Source organism: Buteo buteo, chromosome 25 (assembly GCF_964188355.1).
Source record: "Buteo buteo chromosome 25, bButBut1.hap1.1, whole genome shotgun sequence".
Lineage (NCBI taxonomy): Eukaryota > Metazoa > Chordata > Aves > Accipitriformes > Accipitridae > Buteo > Buteo buteo.
Window position 1 is genome coordinate 943,742 of NC_134195.1, and position 20,675 is coordinate 964,416.

The 20,675-nt window shown below is 40.1% G+C and overlaps 1 protein-coding gene across 2 annotated transcripts in view; it reads right to left on the reverse strand.

The window, feature by feature from the left end:
* COL4A1 (collagen type IV alpha 1 chain) overlaps positions 1–20,675 on the reverse strand; it is a 123,406-nt gene that overhangs the window by 21,207 nt on the left and 81,524 nt on the right. Inside the window, exons 19-39 of one of the 2 annotated variants that reach the window (XM_075057593.1) lie at positions 20,496–20,589; positions 19,796–19,831; positions 18,033–18,197; positions 16,211–16,306; positions 15,180–15,263; positions 14,365–14,435; positions 11,556–11,747; positions 10,511–10,679; positions 10,069–10,161; positions 9,861–9,965; positions 8,238–8,335; positions 7,785–7,935; positions 7,349–7,462; positions 6,777–6,944; positions 6,131–6,220; positions 5,372–5,524; positions 2,437–2,535; positions 2,257–2,346; positions 1,245–1,384; positions 228–354; positions 43–123 (exon numbers count right to left, since the gene is read on the reverse strand). In XM_075057593.1, coding sequence (XP_074913694.1) covers positions 43–123; positions 228–354; positions 1,245–1,384; positions 2,257–2,346; positions 2,437–2,535; positions 5,372–5,524; positions 6,131–6,220; positions 6,777–6,944; positions 7,349–7,462; positions 7,785–7,935; positions 8,238–8,335; positions 9,861–9,965; positions 10,069–10,161; positions 10,511–10,679; positions 11,556–11,747; positions 14,365–14,435; positions 15,180–15,263; positions 16,211–16,306; positions 18,033–18,197; positions 19,796–19,831; positions 20,496–20,589 — 2,416 coding nt within the window. Of the gene's footprint in view, positions 1–42; positions 124–223; positions 355–1,244; positions 1,385–2,256; positions 2,347–2,436; positions 2,536–5,371; positions 5,525–6,130; positions 6,221–6,776; positions 6,945–7,348; positions 7,463–7,784; positions 7,936–8,237; positions 8,336–9,860; positions 9,966–10,068; positions 10,162–10,510; positions 10,680–11,555; positions 11,748–14,364; positions 14,436–15,179; positions 15,264–16,210; positions 16,307–18,032; positions 18,198–19,795; positions 19,832–20,495; positions 20,590–20,675 lie in introns of both variants that reach the window. The other variant, XM_075057595.1, reaches the window with a different exon arrangement.

Below are 20,675 nucleotides of genomic sequence, written 5' to 3' on the forward strand. Positions count from 1 at the left end.
AATACTTTAAGTAGCATTTAGTGTTTTGTATTTCTTTTTTACCTGGTTCTCCTTTTAAACCTGGAATGCCACTTAAGCCAGGAAGTCCTTTTTCACCCTTTTCTCCCTGGCGGCCAGGGCTCCCTAAAGAAAGGAAGACAACATGGGTTTACATGCAGGATATTTGGTGTAAGTTTCACATTAACTTTTCACTGCAATTTCTGTTTTATTTAAGCATAAACACTTGCCTGGAAATCCTGCCATGCCAGGGGATCCTTTGGGACCTGGGGCACCCGGCATTCCAGGAATTCCTGCACTACCCTTTTCACCCTTATCTCCAGATAAACCTGGACTACCCGTTCTTCCTGGTTCTCCCTAGAAGAAGCAGCACACATTATAAAATCCACACATTAATTCTGAAACAGCTTTTTCCATTTGCAATGCTAGATGTCACCCCTCTTATCCATCATACTTATAAAGAATTTCATTCTTTTTCCATTTAGAAACAAAGTAATTTAGGATTAAATTTGCCATTAAGTTCCACTATCAGAATTACTGACTTTTATAGGAATTGCTTAATACCTACATATGAAAATGAGTAGTTTTCTATGCATTTTTATAATGGTTTTTACAAAGTCTTTTCCAAATTAGCCTCTTAAGTTACTTATTACACTTAATAATCTTCAAAAAAATCTTTTGTCAAGTCTTCAGCAAGTGTGCTACCAGATTAGTAAGGGTTTTTTTTACAATTTTTACTCATAAATTCATGATTACTGTTATTGTATAGCTAGGAAAAGGAATGTGAAACAAATGAGAATCCTATTAGAGATTAAATTAACTTTACACACAGTAATAATACAGTTCTTTTTTCAGTAATATCTGAGCATTTTATAGTTTTTTCCAGCTTCCCAGTATCTCTGTAAAAGTACAGTAACACTATTTCAGTGTGATTATTTGCTCTGTTTGTAAGAAGCCCTTTTCACTTTATTTACTTAGTATTTTTAAAAGTTATTCCCTTACCTCACATTTCTAGCACTGTAAATTAGCCTATTCTGGAGAGACAGGATAAATAAGAACCCTGGACCTAATGGTCCCACCAAATAGAATGCATCTAAACCTGCACATATGCACACCTTTCAAGTTTTTTATCAGGTATTTAAATGAGCATAATAAAAAATATAATAAAATAGCTTAAAAGGCCATCAGCATCTTTTCAAATGAGTTACTTGGTAGACAGACAATTAAATCCTTAGGGGTGTAAATACCTTCTCACCAGGAGACCCTGGAAAGCCAGTTCCAGGAAAACCTGGTGCTCCTTTGTCTCCTTTTTCACCTTTCTGCCCAGGAAACCCTGGTGTGCCTGGTGAACCCGGTACTCCTGGCAGACCCTTTTCTCCAGGTGTTCCTAGCAAGTGAAAAGGAAAAATAGGTGTATCAGAACTAGTGTACCCTGGCAGTGTTGACAATGATTTTTCAGTGTTGCCTTAGCTATTCAGAGCTAGAAAAGTAATGTAACTCACTAAAATAGCCTGTAAATTAACTTTTGATATTCACTCTCTAAATAGGACTTTTTATGGGAAGATAAGCTCTCCTCATAGAAGGTTGTAATCTTGGATTCAGAGCAAACAGAACTCTTGCTAAAAATATGATTTGAATAAAAGTTTATGTTGATTTGAATAATTTCTAACAGGACCACAGTGAGAAAGGGACTCTGCAGTAGCAAATTTTTCTGTCCCCCTTTATCATTTCAGTCTTTCACCTTTGATTTCCTAAATATGCTAGGCACAAGGCCATCTGAATGGAGACAAAGTTTCTGTGTTGAGATACAGGTTCTTCCCCATTCTATTCTTTACCAATCCCCTCCACAACAACACTCTTCCCAGACCACTACAGTTTGTAATTAACATGCAGTACACAGCAACTCACCAAACTTTTTAGAAGGGGGAAAATACACAAGAACCTTAATGCAGTTCACACACTAGCAGACAGACACAGACAGACAAAAGGTATCACTTGAAAAACTGCCTGTCTGCAACAAATACACAAATCCTACACATCCAGCTAAAGGATTTGTATGTAGAAACTTAGGAAACCATCCTATTATTTGTATACCACAAGAGGATTGAGAAAGCAATGTCCCAAAAGCCTGAAGTTCAGACACTGCAAATAGTGCAACCGTTCAGTAGATCTACACCAACAAATACTCCATACAGGTGTCTCATAATGTTCTATATTAACTTGAGGAAAAAATAATGAAAAATTCCCAGCAATCAGTACCTGGCAAACCCATTTCACCAACCGATCCTTTTTGTCCTGGAATTCCTGGATCCCCTGGGAACCCTGGGGGGCCCTGATCACCTTTTGGTCCTACGGACAGCAGAGAAATTAGGAGTCCCATTAGTCAATGAGGTTTAAAATACCGCTGAACAGTCTCTCTGTTGCTAGCTTCAGACATACCTGGATGTCCTGGAGTACCAGGTTCACCATCCCTCCCTGGAATTCCTGGTTCTCCATATTCCCCACGTAACCCTTTTTCTCCTGTTGCTCCATGGTCCCCTGGACACCAAGAAAACAAACACAGTGAGATCAGTTTTATCAAAATTTACTGTAATGCCATGTAATAATCCTTCTAGTTAATTTTTGATCACTGTTGCTTCTCTCTGCTGAACAACGAAATGGCTGAATTCAAGCTTCGTACATTGTACAGTAGAGTCACACTTGAGTAAAACACAACTCTCCAGTCAGTAAATCAGGGCTAGGGAAAGGCTGCAAACTATTACAATTTTACAGGTGTCTGTGCAAATTTCAAGGCAAGTTATATCTTTAAAAGAAATTGCAAATGAACATGTGTTTGAGTTAGATTAATGAGTTACTTCAGAAGTGCCAGACAATATCAGGTATAACAGAAATGATTGATTTGACTGTTCTGCTGTCTAAAAAGGTACATGTGAACAACCAGTTCACAGCCAGAAATTCGCTGTTTCCTCAGTTCTATCTAATGTTAAAGCATCTTCATCATTCCAGAAGGCTCCACCTCTTATTCTGTGGTGTGCCTCTTCTCCAGCTTTAAGGTCCAAGCTTTTTGGTCATAACTCTTTCTGTTAGTGTTGCATATAGGTGCAGGACAACAAGTTACTGAAGATAGCTCGCTGAATGTTTTTAAGTAAGTGGATCTTATTAAAAACATCCCAAGATGTCCGATACCAAATTTTTTCATTAAACACCACTGACAATCTCCCAGAAAAATACTGTGTCTTCTCTGCAGTTTGTATTTTAGAAGCTTTTTAAAACATTACTGTGATATTCAAGTCTACAGAGATGAAGGCAGCTAACAGATCAGCAAAGTTATGGAGTATAATTAGGTTATTTTTCTCTGCTGGTACTAAGTATCTTTGAGTTGAAGAGGATGAGATGGGCAGAATAACAGCAGAAATTTGCAGGCAGGGGTCTGTTTGGAACCTACCTGTCCAGGCTGTGTGAGCCAGGCCAATCTGTAGACTGTGTGTGGTCAGGAAAAGGTAGAGCATACAAGTTTGCAAGCATGCATTATTAGTGCTGGATTGATGAAGAAGTTAGAAACCAAAGAAATAAACCATTTGAATTTCTCAGCAAAGGCTTCTTTATATGCATGTAACCAGTGTGCCTAATTTGGATTTCTGGAAAGGAGATAAAACTAATTATCAGTCAGTCAACCCACAGGTGAAGAGTAGATAAGAAAGTAATGAAAAACAACCTATGTGGATTTGTTTTAAAGCTTTCCATGCCACCATATGTATCAAGATCAGAAACAAATGAGAAAAATTAATCTAGATTAAATCTTTATAGGCTGGGAGCCTCAGCAAATACAAAAGTGCTCTCAGAAGCCGCTTCTCAGCTTGGAGGCAGATACACTCTACACTCGCTCCTCCCCTCCCCTGCAGTCCCTGGCTGTCCAAGCTGGGAGGCACTGCCTATCCACATGCCTAGGTTTCTCCGAGACCCAACCAGGACACAGGAGCCCAGGTCTCATTCTGACAAGCAGTCAGGACATGGAGATAAGAGGTACCTAATCTGGGCAACTCTCCTGTTCCCACAGTTCAAATATAACATGGTATAGTTACTGGTGATTCACTGTCAAACTGGAAAGTAGTCGCAAGTGCTCTGTCCTGGGCCCAACAGAGAATACACTGATGAAACGTACAGATGACAATAAAATGAAAAGGCTTGAAAAGAGGACAGGATTAGACTGCAGAAGGGTTTTGAAGAGTTGGAGTAAAGGTTGAAAATCAACATCATGAAATTCAAAGTGTAATACACCACATATGTGGTAAGGAGAAGTCAAAAGCATGCATATGAAATGAAAAACGACGGCATGGGCAGCAGTCCAGAAGTGAAGGACTAAGGATTATAGCTAATCACAAACTGAGTCGGTTGTTGTTTCAAGAAAGGGAAATTTCATTCTAGCATGGCCTGAGTTAAGTACTTCACTTGTTTCAGCAAAATGCACTCTAACAAGGATGCAGCCAAACTGGGGGGAAGTCAGAAAGGCTAACAAGAATGATAATTATTTCAGAAAACGTGATATCCAATGAAAGGCTGAAGGATTTGGTTCAGGGAAATGGAAAAACTATGCGATCTCGGCAGCTCTCTTCTAAGCCCTACAATTCTATTTCAGCTAAACCTGTTATCATTTACTTAAAAACTCTTATGAGATTTTTTAATAAAAAGTAAATCTTAATAAAGAAAGGACAAATAATAAAAATATATGAAACATACACTATGTTTTCTTTGAAAAGAAAAACAGGAGAATGATCTTAAACAACAAAATTTTCATGTAGCAGTAAAAATAAAAATCCAAGAAGAATGCGTTGTATAAAAAACCTACTATCTCTACCACCATTAAGTTTCTAAGTAGAAAGCTGATTGCCTTTCTCCTGCATATTTCCAGATGTTTCTAAACTGACATAAGTTGATCTCTTGGTATCAGTGGCATACATGTGTGCCAAAAAAGGCTGCCTACTTTTTCTTACAGTATCCGTTGGTCTTCATGGCCACAACAGTGTTTCCACTATATGTTTTACAGGAAAGACAGCTATTCTCTTCTGGCAAGCCCTAGTTTCTACTTTTAAAATTCCTTTTCTTTTGAGAGTCTTCTGGTAAGAGGTAAAATGGATTTTATAAGGGCAAATTGAACCTCCTCCATCCAACCAAAACCCCTTCTGTTTGTGATTAATCTTTGTTTCTATGGAGTTGAAAGACACTGGAAAAATATCTGCATTTGCTGTGTGAAATTCTTTAATATTATTTTAAAAACTGTTGTCTAAAACTAAGATACAACTGAACTGAAAAGCACTGCTGCTTAACAGTATATGAGTGTTAATTACACTTATCCACAGTTAGAGATTAAAGTTACCTTTTTCTCCTGGATCTCCTTTTTGTCCTTTGAGACTAACCATGTCCATAGTGTCCATCGTTCCAGGTTTTCCTGGGAGACCAGCTTCACCTTTATCTCCTTTGACACCAGGATCACCCTGAGGTCCAACTATACCTTTGAAACCTTGGCTACCTATAGAGGGATAGCACAGAATATTATAATGGCATATAAAACTTTTCAAAAATATGTAGTAGACAACAAAAAATACAATTAGCTATTTATTCAAATTTTGAGCACTGAATGCCATGCTCTGGAACATCTCATTTATGTAATATGAAGGTTTTTTATACCAGGACTTCACAATAGCTCTGTCAAAAAAGTTGACATATTTTTCTTGCTTCATAGCCATTAATTTTAGACTCTCAAAACAATAGGGATAGGAGTTTGGCAGTAATACAGGGCATTATTTGAAGGATTTAATTAAGACCTTCCTGCTGGCTTTTTATAATTTCAAACACAGTGTTTTTCTTGGAGTAATATCTATGGCATCCTTGCACCTAGCAAACCCATACGTTGTTGAAGAACAGATCAAAAATCCTGGCTCAGTGCCCAAATACATGACTGGTCCTAGGATATGGCTTTCTAAATTACACTATTTCTAACTTACAGGGAAGTTACTTGACATAAAACATTCCTTAGGCCAAGCATACTCCTTATATTTGGTTATTTCCAGACTTGTCTTCTGTTGGGAAAAAGATAGATTTTACAATTTTGCTTTTGAGAAAATCTCTCTCTTACCTTTTTCACCAGGCAACCCTCGATCTCCAACTGGTCCAGGAGTTCCTGGCAATCCAGGAGTTCCCATAACTCCCATTTCTCCTTTGGCTCCTGAAACCAAAGTGAAAAAGTGAGTAACAGAAATAAAGCAAGCAGTATAAAGAAGTACAAGAAATGGAGTTATTTACTCCCTATCATACTAGGAATTGCACTACTAAAGGACAAATGGGACAAAGAAGGTGATTAATCTAAAATAGCCTGACAGAGAAAACAACAGTAAAAACAGTGTTATGAAAACCAGAATAAAACACCCTTTGTAATGGGTTTTTGACAGATTCTTAAAACTTCCTATGACAGTAAACAGTGCTGTCATTAACAAAGGCATTATTAAAACCACATTCTGTCACTGAAACTGTGCAGAATAATCCCCTTTCATTATTACAGGCTAAAGGCTAGTTCCTGCAAGTCGCTGGATTTGATCCACCAAAGGACTTGAGTAGCAGTTCAGTTACACATGCACAGAGCTGCTTTACTGACATCGGCCCGTGTGGTTTCCCAAGCTTGGACTCTTTGATGGATCAGTTCCTAACCGAGTGAAAGGGCATGCTACCACAGCTTAATAAAACAGTTGTCAAAGATGCTGGTTTCCGAGGGAAAAGACGTTTACCTGCCGATCCTTTCTGTCCAATGGTCCCCTGCGGACCCGGCAGGCCGGGTAACCCCACAGACCCTGGTACTCCCGGCTGGCCCTGGCTACCTTTATCGCCTTTTGGTCCTGGCATATCTAGACCTGGGATACCAGGGAAGCCCCTTTCTCCTTTTATTCCAGGAAATCCTAGGAGAAACAGAAGATACAGGATTAGTCCTTAACGGAGCACGGGGAACACCGTTAACAAGAATATCTGATAATGTCCACCTGTGGTTCAGAAATTACATGGCATGAAGAATGCTCGAAGCCAGACAGCAGAAATAGTCCTCATTTTCTAAGTGAGGCTTTGACCCTATATATACTACCCACCAAGGACCTGAGGAGACGGAAGAAAATGGCCGGCGTTCCCTCAGGAGGCCTCGCCCTGCGTTTTGTCCCAGACCGAGGCGGCCCGCCGACACGCCTCCCCGTGCACCCCCACCGACCTCGCACCACAAAACGCTTTGCCAGCAACGCTGGGACCAACGCCAACATCCATTTATGCCAGAAGTCTGCTCTGAAGCACGGTGGTGGGAGCATTTTCCTCTCACCTGGCGGTCCCTGGGGTCCCGGCTGCCCGGCGGGTCCCGGCAGTCCCTGGGGGCCCAGCCCCGGCGCGCCCGGAGGGCCCTGCGAGCCTTGCAGTCCTGGGAGGCCGGGGTTGCCTGCGGGGAGACAGAGACATGGGCTGAGTGTCCTCCGACGTTGGCTGAAGATGCTAGACAAGGCGTTTTGGAAGCACGTGGCCAACAAAGACCTCATTTCAGCCTCTAACACCGCCTGCCTGGGCTCGGAGGAAGGGCTGCTTTGCTGCTAGCATTTGCTCCTGGTGGTTGGTAGGAGAAAACGAGGGGAAGGAAGAAGGGCAATACCCTGAGGGATCAGTAGGGTATCTCGGTGGTGAGTAGACTTTTTTTCTGCACCTACAGGGGAGCGACTTTAAACAAGAAATAGAAATACAGAGCTGTCTTTTTCAGGCGACGTTACCTCTGAATCCTTGCTGTCCCGGGACACCCGGGAAGCCTTGCTCTCCACGTAAGCCAGGCAGTCCGGGATTTCCCTTTTCTCCAGGGATGCCAGCTGGGCCTGGGGGGCCTGGCAACCCCTTAGGGCCAGGGAGACCCACACCAGGTTCACCCTAGCCAAAGAAACACAACAGATTGGGAATCAACACATCAAAACCAAGAATTCATTCACCGACTGTATTATTTAAATCACTCGGAGGCAGAGCGCTATACGTGACTTCTGGGGAGAGCCATAAGCCCCTTAGCATTAACGTCAAGCATTCATCCTTCTACTCTGTTCCTTTGTGTGCATAGTGGGAAACATAAGAAGAAAGATGGTTTGGCCAACTTTTTTGTTTTTAAAGAGCGGGATCTTTGCACACACTTCTGTTAACATGGGTGGTCACAGATAACAGTATCAGCAGTTGACACCTACTTTTTGACCTTGTAAACCTGGTGCACCTGGCAAACCATCCAGGCCACGGCTTCCCGGAGTCCCCGGCAGACCAGGAGAGCCAGACTGACCTTGGAAACCTATAAAACAAAAAAAACCCCTTACATCATTACTGTCTCTGCCTGTAAGAGTCCTTGCTGTTTCTTCAAGACTCTAACTGAACTATTCACATCCTCACAGGGACGTGTTTAAAAAGGTCTGTGTAGTCTTTTATGTCAAACTTCTAAGGATGCCAGCGCCCAAATGTCTCAACAGAGATTCAAATGCTGAGCTTCGTGCAGCATTTGGCTTCTGATGAGAAACAACTATCCAGAAGAAATAAATGCTGAGCGTCTCCTCTTAAATAAATAGCCTTGTGGGTTCATGTCACTGAGAAACATCCTGTCTGCAAAACTGGGTTCCCAAAGTCTTCTTCAGAAAAGGCAACTTAATGTGTGGGGCATCAGACTGAGGGATGCACAAAATCCATCTCTGAATCAACACCTTTTGTTTAGTATATGTCATGTGGCATGTCCTGCTATGCATCCTGCTGTGGGTTGCACACAGAAGGCTTCTATGCCACGGCTGGCCCATGCACTGTGCCTTGGGAATGCAGGAAGAAATACGTAAAACATTCTGCAAATTGCTTAAAGATAGCACTCACTCAACACCTGCACATGCTCAATAAATTGAGATGAAGCTCCTCTCCCCAGCAAAGGTCTCAGGGATTGGGAAATCCACCTTTTAGACTAAGCCCCAGGGAAGTCATTGGGCAGAGCTGAATTCAAGGAACGGTCCTTGAAAGAAATGTATTTGATATGCCATTCCTTTCTTGCTGGCATCAAAGAGCATACAGCAATCCTCTTCCAGATGCAATGGGCCTCTTCTGTTCAGGCTCGTCCCACACCAGTCTTGGAGGAACTAGAGGTGGTCACAGGTAAAGATTTGCCCTTTCTCCTTATTAAGTCTTTCTGACCCTCCCAGTTCACTGGTGTGTGGAATCATAATAAATGAAATAATAACGAAAACACAAAAGAATTTTGGGGATTGAGGTGGCTGCTGAAAGCTCAGTCGTCTAGTTCTAAATGAGTAGCAGCACTATGAAATACATCTCCCGAAAATCCCAAACTAGAATATTAACATTTAGACTCCCTCTAAGCTCTGTGCATACCCTGACAATGGCCATGCAGGGAAGACTGAACTTATGCTGAGTAAGCTGGTATTCTAACCAAACCACTCTCAGCTGCCTGGGACACAGCAGAGATGCTAGCTCTGGCCCCAAAATGCTATAGTTACGTCAGCATGTTTTTTTGACCAACCACCCACAGTGCTTCATCTCTCAGAAAGGTCACCTCATCTCTCAGCAACCTCAGTTGCTACCATGTGAGATGTACTGTATCCCTTTCTATTCTGGCAGTAGCTTTGACACTGTCTGTACCTGCACCAGATCACTGCACAAAGCAAGTGTGCATTGAAAGTGTGCTTATGGTGGTGCCGGTGGACTTTCGCAAGGGACGTTCTTCAGCTGCACCTCCCAAATGTCATGCAGCCATGACGGATGATAGCGCAGGCCTCCATCCACACTCCAGTTACACCAGCTCTGTTAGATGGATAACTTTATCTTACCTTTGGGTCCTGGAGGTCCAGGGAACCCTATGCCTGGCTGCCCAACAGCACCTTTTTCTCCTGGCGGGCCGGGTCTACCTGGAAGCCCAGGATTCCCTTTGTCACCTTTGCAAGGCAAAACAAGACAAATATTAATACGAAGGCTAGCTTCTGGGGAACAGAGCCATTATGATCATCAGACAAAGATTAACAGGCTACTGTACCGTACCTTGGGGTCCAGGGAAACCAGGTGGCCCAGGAAGGCCATCCGCCCCAGGAGGTCCGGGTAGCGGTACAGTTCGTCCTGCTTCGCCTTTTGCTCCTGTGAAGGTAAAGATGTATTAAGTACAGGAACTGATGAAATTAAACAAGGGAGTTTCACCTAGCCAGCAATACTAGTCCATCCATACCATTACAACTGACTTGTTACGAAGTTTTTTTGTAGAAGTTTCATAGGATGAACCTAAACCACCCTGTTGGGCCTAACAAACTCTTCAAGAAAATCACCCTCAAAGATTTGCAATTATACTGTTGAAAGCAAACACTGATTTAAATTAGAAAGTCTTTTTATTTCAATCTTAAATTCCGGTGATCCTCTAAGTTGTACCACTTAAAGGGCACAATTTTTTTTAATTTTTTTTTTTTTTTTTTAAAGCATACGATAGCCTTACCTGGAAGGCCTGGTGAACCTGGGATTCCAGCTAAGCCTCTGTCTCCTTTGTCACCAGGTAACCCTGCAGCGCCTATCCCAGGAGGGCCAGGAAAACCTCTTTCACCACGTACTCCAGGGAATCCAGGTTGGCCAGGGGGACCGCGTTCTCCTTTCAAGCCAGCCGTACCCTAATTTTTGGAAAGTATAAGTGTACTTCTTGCCTGATTGGCAAGATACAACATGTCATCCTTTCTCTTTGAATATTTCATAACTTTGATTTAGCACATGTATCTGTAAGGCTGAAGAATGTGGATTTTTCATCACTGAGTTCAATGAAAATAGAACTGAGTTCCACATGGAATAGGACATGGAACTCATATCTAGTGTGCAATGCAGCTAACTGGACCATGTAGGCTATGTTCCCAGTGGTGGATCTGGGAGCAGATGTGAGCTCCACATTCAGCTCCACATCCATATCAGCTGAACTCTCTATCAGTGCAAGACTTTGAAGCATTAGTTTCCACAAGAAGAGAAGCGTGCTAGAACAGAGCTGAATCTTGTCTTAACAATCTCTACTTAGATAACGGCATTCCTTCAGTCATCGCCAGGTATCAGCTAAATCATCCACACTAGTTCTCACCATCAAGCTGTGAGAAAGGGAGAAAGGAACAAAACTATTGTCCATGCCCACAACTTTGTGGGGAAGTAACCTTGCTCTACAGTCCTAAAAGTCCTAAAAGCCATGCTGAATACATCTGAGTCAGATCACTTATTTGCATGACATGCAAAAAGAAAAAGTCAAAATATAACTCTGAAATAGTCTGTTGTTGAAGGACCATCCTCCTCACTAGTTCCAGGGAAACTGGAGCCTTCCTCTAAGGAAGAATGAACTACGCAAGGTAATGACAAGAAGTGGAACAACGAATAAGGCCAATAAACATAAAGCATATACAGGGCATAAAAGCATGTGAAATCTGATCTGAAAGACAGAATATATAGGACAGTATGTAAACATAAATAAACACACAGTAGGACAATATGTAAACATAAAGAAACACACATACCGATGCTCCTTTTGGACCCTGGAGACCTGGCAATCCATCTTTTCCTGGTCTTCCTTCTCTTCCAGGAGCACCTGGTTGTCCTGGGAAACCAGGTTCTCCCTTTTCACCTTTCAGGATAGAATCATAAGAAAAATCTCCTGGTTCTCCTTTTGCCCCAGGGCTGCCCATAAGTCCTGGAGTGCCAGGGGGTCCCTGCAATTTCATAAATTCAGATGTCATCAGTTGCTCTACCAACCTTTCAACTAACACAAAAGAAAACAAATCTTCAGAAATTAAAGACTAGACCCAAATCAAGTAAACCATTAAGTTTTCAATTGACGAGGTCAAATGAGAATATTTTCCAGGATACAGCAGTGTGAATAAGGAATTAATGCAAATCTTCTTGTCTTGACCATTTTGTTACTTATCATATCATGGGTATATCATTTTAGATGGTGCATATAAACTTACACCACTCACACAAGAACTGCAGGCCATGACACCAAAGAACTACTCTGAATTTTCAATAGACTACCCACTGGATTTCAGTTATACATATTTATACATCAGCATCAAGGTAAATGGGGCTTTTTAAAAAGGCATTTTCAGAGTTATAGTGTCTGCCTGAACCTTTAAATGATGAATTCTGTAACACTGTGGAACTTATTTCCCTGATGCAAACGCAACAAAAGTATCTCTACACTTCCATGATAATTTACAATACCAGCAGAAGTAGTACTAGCACAGGAAAATAACACACTTCCAGTATGCAAAGACAAACTCAGTCAAACTTATAGGTTTAAATTGCTTATTTAATTGATTAAATTTAAATGAACTGTAATATTAATCGAATATATAGATTGTCTACAAAATTAAATTAATTATCTTACACAAAACTCAAACGTTATTTGCACAAGAGTTAAGGCTAACTGAAGGCTGAAAGCTTCTCCCTGGGTAGTTTATTTATGATATTTAGCTGACACAAATATATGTTTCCCTTCATTACTAACATTCACTGATTTTGTACAACTAACGATCACAGTCAGTTGGTACTACCAGAATACTATGCACATGCTCAGAAAAGAGTTTTGAAGCTCTCCTGGGAAGAAATTATCTACCTAATAATATACCCATAGGATTTCCAGAATTCCAATTTTTCCCTACACATTTTCTGGGACTCAGATGAACTTTCCTCATAGGAACAGTCTCTCTCATTTCCAGTGAATCAGAGCTACTCACTAGGGTAGAAAAGCACAAACTTCATGGGCAATGTCCACTGCTTATGTCTGATGTGTGCCCTCCACTTAAACCTGAACCAGAACATGGTCAAAGGTAATCTTTCCATTAGCTTTGGTGGGTCCTGGCATGATGCTCTGGTATGGCTCTCAACAACATGAGCTTGCGAGGCTGGCCTCTATGTAGTTTTTCCAAGCTAAACGGTATGCTGGATCACCACCTGGCTGAACTTTGTGGAGCAAAACAAGCTTAAAAGCATTCAGAACAGCAGCCAGTCCTTGTCTGATGAAAGACATGAACAGAACTTAAGAGGCAATAACAGGAAAATACAAAGGTGTGGCAAAGCATGTCCTGAGAACAAATGCCAGACATGAAAAATGCTTAAATACGCTATGATGTCTTTTATTTTTCTCCACTGTGTCTTTCATGGATCCCATTGATATTATAGTTAATTCAGTCGCTGAGTAATACCATCTTATTTATCACAGTGGAAATAGAGAATGCACTCCCCATCCCAGCTAGCTTTCACTGGCTGAATTCAGGTATCTAGCCTTTATTTATACTCAAGGGAGAGAAATAGATTCCTTGAGTAAGGAATTCTTACAGGTGGGTTGGTTTAACTTCTGAAGGTGCCTCTCTCTCACCACTGGTGATAGAGGGAGCCTGCATAACTCCAGTGTGTGTTAAAGCTAGTGGACATGAATGTCACTGAGAAGTTATGTTGCCAAAAGTGATCAGCTGGAAGGAGAAAACAGCTTTGGGAAAAACGTCTGGAAAAACTCTGACAAACTCAGTCTGCTTATGTTAGGAATGGTGTCAAAATCCATGTTATACTACAGGAACATGCATGCTAAGGTAGGTCTTGACAGCATATCACAGTGTATGTAGGAACACTGAAGTCACCTCTGAAAAGATCAAACGTGCTAGTACACTGCTCATCGAGGAGTAATTTGTGTTACATTTTAGACAAGTGCTATGCTTATAGCTGTTCTGCTTCTGATATCCGGCCTTACCGAGAGTCGTGTTGCACTGCGTCAGCATAATTTGTTGTGATCATATTATCAGGATACTATCCACTTTCACAGCCTTCCTTCATTTCTTCAAAACTACTTAGCTTTCCTGCTAATTATGTTTTATGGAATATGCTGCACACATTTCCCAAAATTCAGACAAACTGCCAAAGTATATTGCGTGCTAATATTAGATTGCTTACACTACACTAGATGGCACTGTCTCTCTCTCAATATATGTACACAACAGCAGAGTTATTGGAACGATTCATGAGGAGGTCAGAGCAGACCTGCGTTTCCTGCAAAATCCTACTTTTTACCCAACTCCACTGCTTAGGTTGCTCAGCCAGAAGGTCATGTGTCCTGCTGAGTTCATATGATGGGCAAACACAGAACCCATTTCTGACAGCTCTTTCTTCCTCTCATAGCTCTAGTTTATTTTGCTAAGCATAGTTCCTTAATTTTATCATATCACTGGGCTGGTCTGTTTTTAAACAGAACTATTACACAACCACGCTGATCATCACATGCTTTTTGATCACATGCCTCACAGGACAGATAGCATTTGGCAAGGCATTACTTACAGGTACCCCCGGAAGGCCATCAAGTCCAGGTAAGCCTCTGTCACCCTTGAAACCTGATTGTCCTGGAAAACCTTATCAGAGAGACAAAAATACAATTCTGTTTATTACATGCTTTTACAAATAGTTCATTGTATGTGAATTCTTTGTGATCCTTCTCAAAGTGTCTCATTCCATCCCCAGTTATATCAACATAATCCTGCTAAAGTCATTGAAGTTGTCTGGATTCATGTGCTCATGTACTATATGTGTCCACATTCATAAACTCAGAAGTTGATGATTCATTTGACTTAGGAATGAGCTCACCTTACTATTTAGACCTATCATACAACCCACCGCAGTCTTGAAACTATCTAAACCGTATTCATTTTTCTTAACAGCCACTAGAACAAACATCCGGTACTATATCACTGTTTGCATGTGGCACTTCTCTCATATGGTAGCAGAAAAATAACTGGTTTTTTTGGCCTCATCATTTAATGCTAGGATTGGGAAGATATATATATGGGCCACTGCCAAGCCTGGGCACATATGGCAAATGCTTCCCACATTATTTTTCACTTTCACAATCTTCTGTGAAAATATTTGGGCCACAGTTTGCAAAGACCCTCCGCTGTGGGCAATTTCTGCTTCCTTGGTAATTCTTGTTGATTGGATCAGAAATTTGGAATCAGGCCAAAAATAGGAATATTGCATCGTCCTTTCATTAGTTTCACAAACAATTTGATTAGCGGGACAAAAAGTAATTTCATCATATATGCTGCATGTTTATATTTTAGCCTACATAGTTAATTCTCAGGTAGTTAATGAGTTCTTACCTGCTGGACCTGGTGGCCCCTGTGGTCCTGGAAGTCCAGGAGGTCCTACTTTATCACATAAGGCACAGGATTCACCTTTGTCACCTGAAAAAAAACCCCAGCAGAAGTAACAAATAACAATGAAAAGATTTAAGACAACTGCAAGCAGGTGGATTCAGGGGCAAATGTCAATTTAATACACTTCATATTGAAAGAATAAAAATAAATGTGCTACTTCTAATTACATGCTTCAATGAGAATTTATCAGCTAACTGATATTCAAAATTCCTTAAAATTTTTAAAGGAATGGCATGAAAATCAACTTAAGTCTTATCCTAGGGATAATGTTTAACAGAACAGTTAAAAGGGAACAGGCTGAAGAGGATCAAAAAGAAGAAAAGAAATATACACTGGGTATAGAAGAAATAAAAAGATTAAAGCAGAAAAAGGAGAATCTCTATAGTCACTGCAATTCTGCAGTTTTAGAAAAGCAGTGAGCAGAATGAGATTAGGAAGGATCAACCATCATGTAAATGACTGCAGCTCATTTTTTTATATGTCCATTTATTCAATGCTGCTATAACACACAGTTGACAGTCCTATTTATAGGTGTTACAATTTTAGCTTCAATTATAGTCATGGCAATGATTCATAACCCATTTCTACTCCCAACTCATCTGCCCCTCTCTAATTCTTCATCTCAGAATTCACATCTTAAATTGCCATGAACAGCTCAATTTACACTTAATGGGGCTATCCTCAACCCTTTCTTTCTTCCCAACTCCTCTTTCAGCCCTGCACCGTCCCTTATCACTTCCCAGCAATGTGTAGGCTAAGTGAAATGTAAGTGAAGTTTGTGTCACACAACTCAATACCCAATATCCTTCTTCTACTCACCAGAGATTCAAGACATCTTCCACGTCCATGAACTATTTGTTTAACTAACTGTAAGTACACTTTTCCTGGATCCAGCCTAACTTGCTCAGCCTCTTTACATAGCCAAGCTTGAGAGTATAGAGCACTACAAAGCAATCACTTTAAAATAGTATTACCTTTCTCTCCCATCTCTCCTGGAAATCCATCTCTTCCTGGAAGTCCAGGACTACCTGGTGCACCAGGTTCTCCCTGCTGGCATTGATCAATTCCATCTGCAATGGAAATACAATAAAGAATATTGTTTGACAAGTGCAAGTTTCCATTATAGGCATGCATTTATGAATGCCCCAGATCAATGTATCTATGAATAGCTATATCTATCTAGGAATGTATCTATTCCATATATACTGCTTAAGAAACCCTGAGAATTACAGAGAAAAGACAGGTTCTGCCATAATAAGGTTACAAACAACTTTCACATAAAATCTACTTGTATTTTAAGCTTTGGTTAAGAAAGGTGCTATGGGTGAAAAATTGGTGGTTTGACCCTGAAAAGAATGGAGAATATTGACGTCCTGAAGAAATTAATTAAGTAGAGTTTTTTTACCCTGACTTTTGTTTCCAATGTTTTAGGAAACTTTCTAGGTCAAGAGCAGCTTGTTAACATCTATTTAACTTCTTCACACTGATCAAGCTTCCTGAAAACAAGAAACTTCATATGTTAGGAACTGAAATAGGTAACAAATGAGAATATTTAGCAGGCTTGATACGAGAATACAAATTGTGCTTGTTCTGACCCAATACTATATGACATCATTTTGGCCAAAGCCAGTAGTCAAAATGTTAATGTGAAGTTTGGCAAACAACAGTTAAATGAAAACAAATTGTTTCCCATTATGCGCTTGAAGAAAGCTAAAGAAGTGTCTGGGGAAGGAGCAGAATTAAGCAAGGACAGAAACATGTTGTATGGAAAACAGGAATTGCTCTTATTTTTAGGGCAAGGTAAGATCTGGCTATTTAATTCCATGTTCTAGGTGCTGGATTTTGTACTGCTTCATCAGCAAACACAGCAACAACTAGGCATCTTCAATTGTTTTTGAACAGCATATTTTTGGTTAGGAATTCCATAGAGAATAATGCTCAATAGTTTAGTACCTGAACTACTGTAATAGGTATATCATTCTTTATGTTGAAATCACAATTTAACTCACAATATCAGTATCACCTATAACAAAAGTTTTCCTTCAACAGAAGAGTTAAAACATCAGTGGTAAGGAGCTGTTAAGCATAGACCACTTTCATATGCACTTTTTTCATTGCTTCACTGCAGAGCAAAACCAAAACATTTTTGTCTTTAAAAATGCTTTATCAGAATCTGATTACACATAGCTGTATAATGTTGTTATCATTACGACCAATATTATTATGTATTTGTCACAACATTACTAGCTTTTCATTTACGTCTATGAAGCATGTGTTGACCCCATTCTGTAAGATAATTTCCTTTTACAATAAAAACTTTTGGCAGACTAGTATCTCAGTCTGCAGTGCTTACACCTGTTCGATCTGTTACATCGATTGGTACTGTGGACTTGTAAATTGTGATATTGAACAGCTACCTTTTATGCTAAGAACAATATTAGTATCTGTTATTTTTTTAATTGAAAATCTACAAATATCTCTAGGTTGGCACATTAGGACACAGAGGAAACTAATGTGTATTAAGGTCAGTTATTTGGTTATGTTGTAACAGTCCACAATGAACTTTTAAAGAAATTTTAAAAACATTTATTTCGCAAAGAATCCTTGTCCCAGTAAGGAAACAAGAGGGTTGCTGCGTCACGGAACAGCTTTTACTCGGTCTCTTAACAACTCAGGTATGTTTCTTCCACAATGTAGATGCATTCTGATTATAGCTTTTATAATCTTGTCTCTTTTTTCTTTTTTATGTGCATGCAATGTACATTATTGTGAAAAGCAACCCAGTGCTTTACCTACCTGTTTTGCCTGGAGGACCTGGTGGGCCCGGCAACCCTGGGGCACCTGGGAAACCATCTCTTCCAGGGGGTCCAGGTAAAGAGAATCCCGGAGAACCCTTTTCACCTTTTTCACCTCTCTCTCCAGGGACACCAGGTGATCCTACCCTGTCTGGAAGTGGTCGACCTTTGGACAGAGTAAAACATACATGAAAAGAGTGACAAGTGAAAAGACAGTAACATTATCAACATATTAGCTTCCATTAGGTTTCAGAGAGAAATGGAGAAATGTTAGTGCAAAATAAAAAAGGGACTGTATTTTTAGTATTGGTGATTTATACAAAATTGAGGTTATATATGCACTACAGCTCAGAGTTACTCACTTCAGTTAGGTCCCTAGACAAACACACTTAATCTGTACTAAGTGCCTTTCTGAGATTTAGTGGAATCAACTCTTGCTGGGTAGTAAATAGTGGCAACACAGGAGTTAGTTTAGCTATTACACTTAGAAACTATTACACACTTCCTTATTTCATAATAAACCAAATCTTAAACACACCTAGGAAGGGACAGCATGTCTAAGAACTTCAGTAAATAAATATTCAACACTGCTAGCACATTTCAGGAATGCTAAAACCAAATCCGTTTGTAGGAATAATAAGCAAACAACAGCCAATAAAGAGAAGCAGTTAAACGGCTAGAAAAAAAACTACTTAAGATATCCTTTTAGGTATTTGCACAGTCACACAGGTCTTCATACTTCAGTGAGTTATTTCAGTTCACAACTAATCACTAGACTTGATCGCTAAACCATTTTGAGCCTTCTGCAACATTGCAGGAACAATGAAAGTCACACAAATCTCAATTTCGGTAGGGTGATGACAGACTAAGAGCTACCATTCTTCTTGTCTTGTCACACAGAATTCTTTAGGGACTATTACAGCCTGCAGTATATAGTATCTCATCCCTAAACTGTGAAAAATTTCCTGGAAACTATCTGACACTGGCTTACATTAATTTCATGTTTAGCTCACTGTCAAGATAGAAAATGCAAGCAAAGGAGGTAATAGTAGTATCACTGCAGGATGTGCCAGAGTCAGGTTTCCACACATGATTTGCTTAATTTCTAAAAAGCAAGTATCGTGGTTTAGTTCAAACACATGTACGTGTACATATATACATAATAGCAGTGTTGTCATAGATGTGAAGATGTTAAGACTATGAAAAAGGCAACATTTGCAGGCAAAAGAAATAACTTTTATTAGATCAAGTTACAGTCAGGAAAAAGCAGGAAGCCTTCAGGAATGACTTTGATCTAATAAATGTTATTATTTCTCCCTGCAAACCTTGTCTTATTATATTTATGCAAACACATACAGAGTTGAAGTGAGAGCAAAACAAATTATCTACATGTGCGTATACATACATAGGTACATATGCACATACCCATGCACGTATTCACATTTTTCAACTCTTCTTGCCCAATGGAGCCGTACTCTCTGGGCTATCTCTGATGACCTGTGCACACTACTTCTTCAATTTCAGCAGAAAGTTATCAGGGCTCTACACAAAGAGCAAGGCTGGATCACACCAGAGACAGGAGAAAAGCAATCTACAGGAGGGGTCTAGGGGGATGATTAGACCCCCGGAGAGGTCACTGCCTGGGTGTTCCGTAAGTCAGGCAGTAGCTGGCAGCAGCTTAAGGAGAACATCTCTCAAGACTCTTCACCCAAGAAGAACACAGGAAAAATGTGAACAAAATCAGTGGCCATAATAAATTCATACCTGGAGGTCCTGGCATTCCTTGTATACCTGGGAAACCTTTAGAAAGAGAGGTTTTCAATGAGACAATGAAGTCAGCAATGCCAACATCAGTGAACGTTTAGCACATATTATTTAAGTACATGTTACAAGCTAGTATGCCCTGAATCAAAGGTTGAGTTAAATAATCTATAGATAACTGCAAACAATACATATAGGGAAAAGGCTCTGCTGTGTGCCATCTTTTCCACTGATCTTTCTTCAATAGGGTAAGGTCTGTAATGGGGAAAATGGGAAAGGGAATGCTTGATTTTCTCTGTTTACTGAAGAATTTCATAAATTATGCAAGCCAACTTTAAGATTAAAATTTAGCTACTGACTTTTTTAAAGGAGTCTCAAGATTCTCTGCATTATTACCCTCTTTGTGCTTGTGTTGATCTCCATCTTTCTTAAATAATCTCACTGGATTATTTAACTGCCATCAAAACAGATCCCAGTTTATCCTCTTCCAGTCTATAACTGAAAGGCAGTCTTATTTATGATGAGAAGAAGCATCCTACAAACTACAACAAAATGTAATAACCTGAAAGCAATGAAATAAATAACTGGAACATTTCACTGTCATATAATGAGCTCCTGAGCTCACAGATAGTGCAATTTTAATTTCCTTTAATAAGAAAACTAAAAGCATGACTCAGTCAAAAAGACAAGACAAAACACATACCTTTTTCACCTTTTTGACCTTTCAGTCCAGGCAAACCTGAAACTCCAGGCTCTCCTTTTTGACCAAAGGTATCTACTGGTCCAGTATCTATAACCTGAATCACAGGACAAAGACTAGGCCACTAGAAACACACACCTGTGCCCTCATTTGTATCTCCCCCATCTTGACCTGATGGTACAG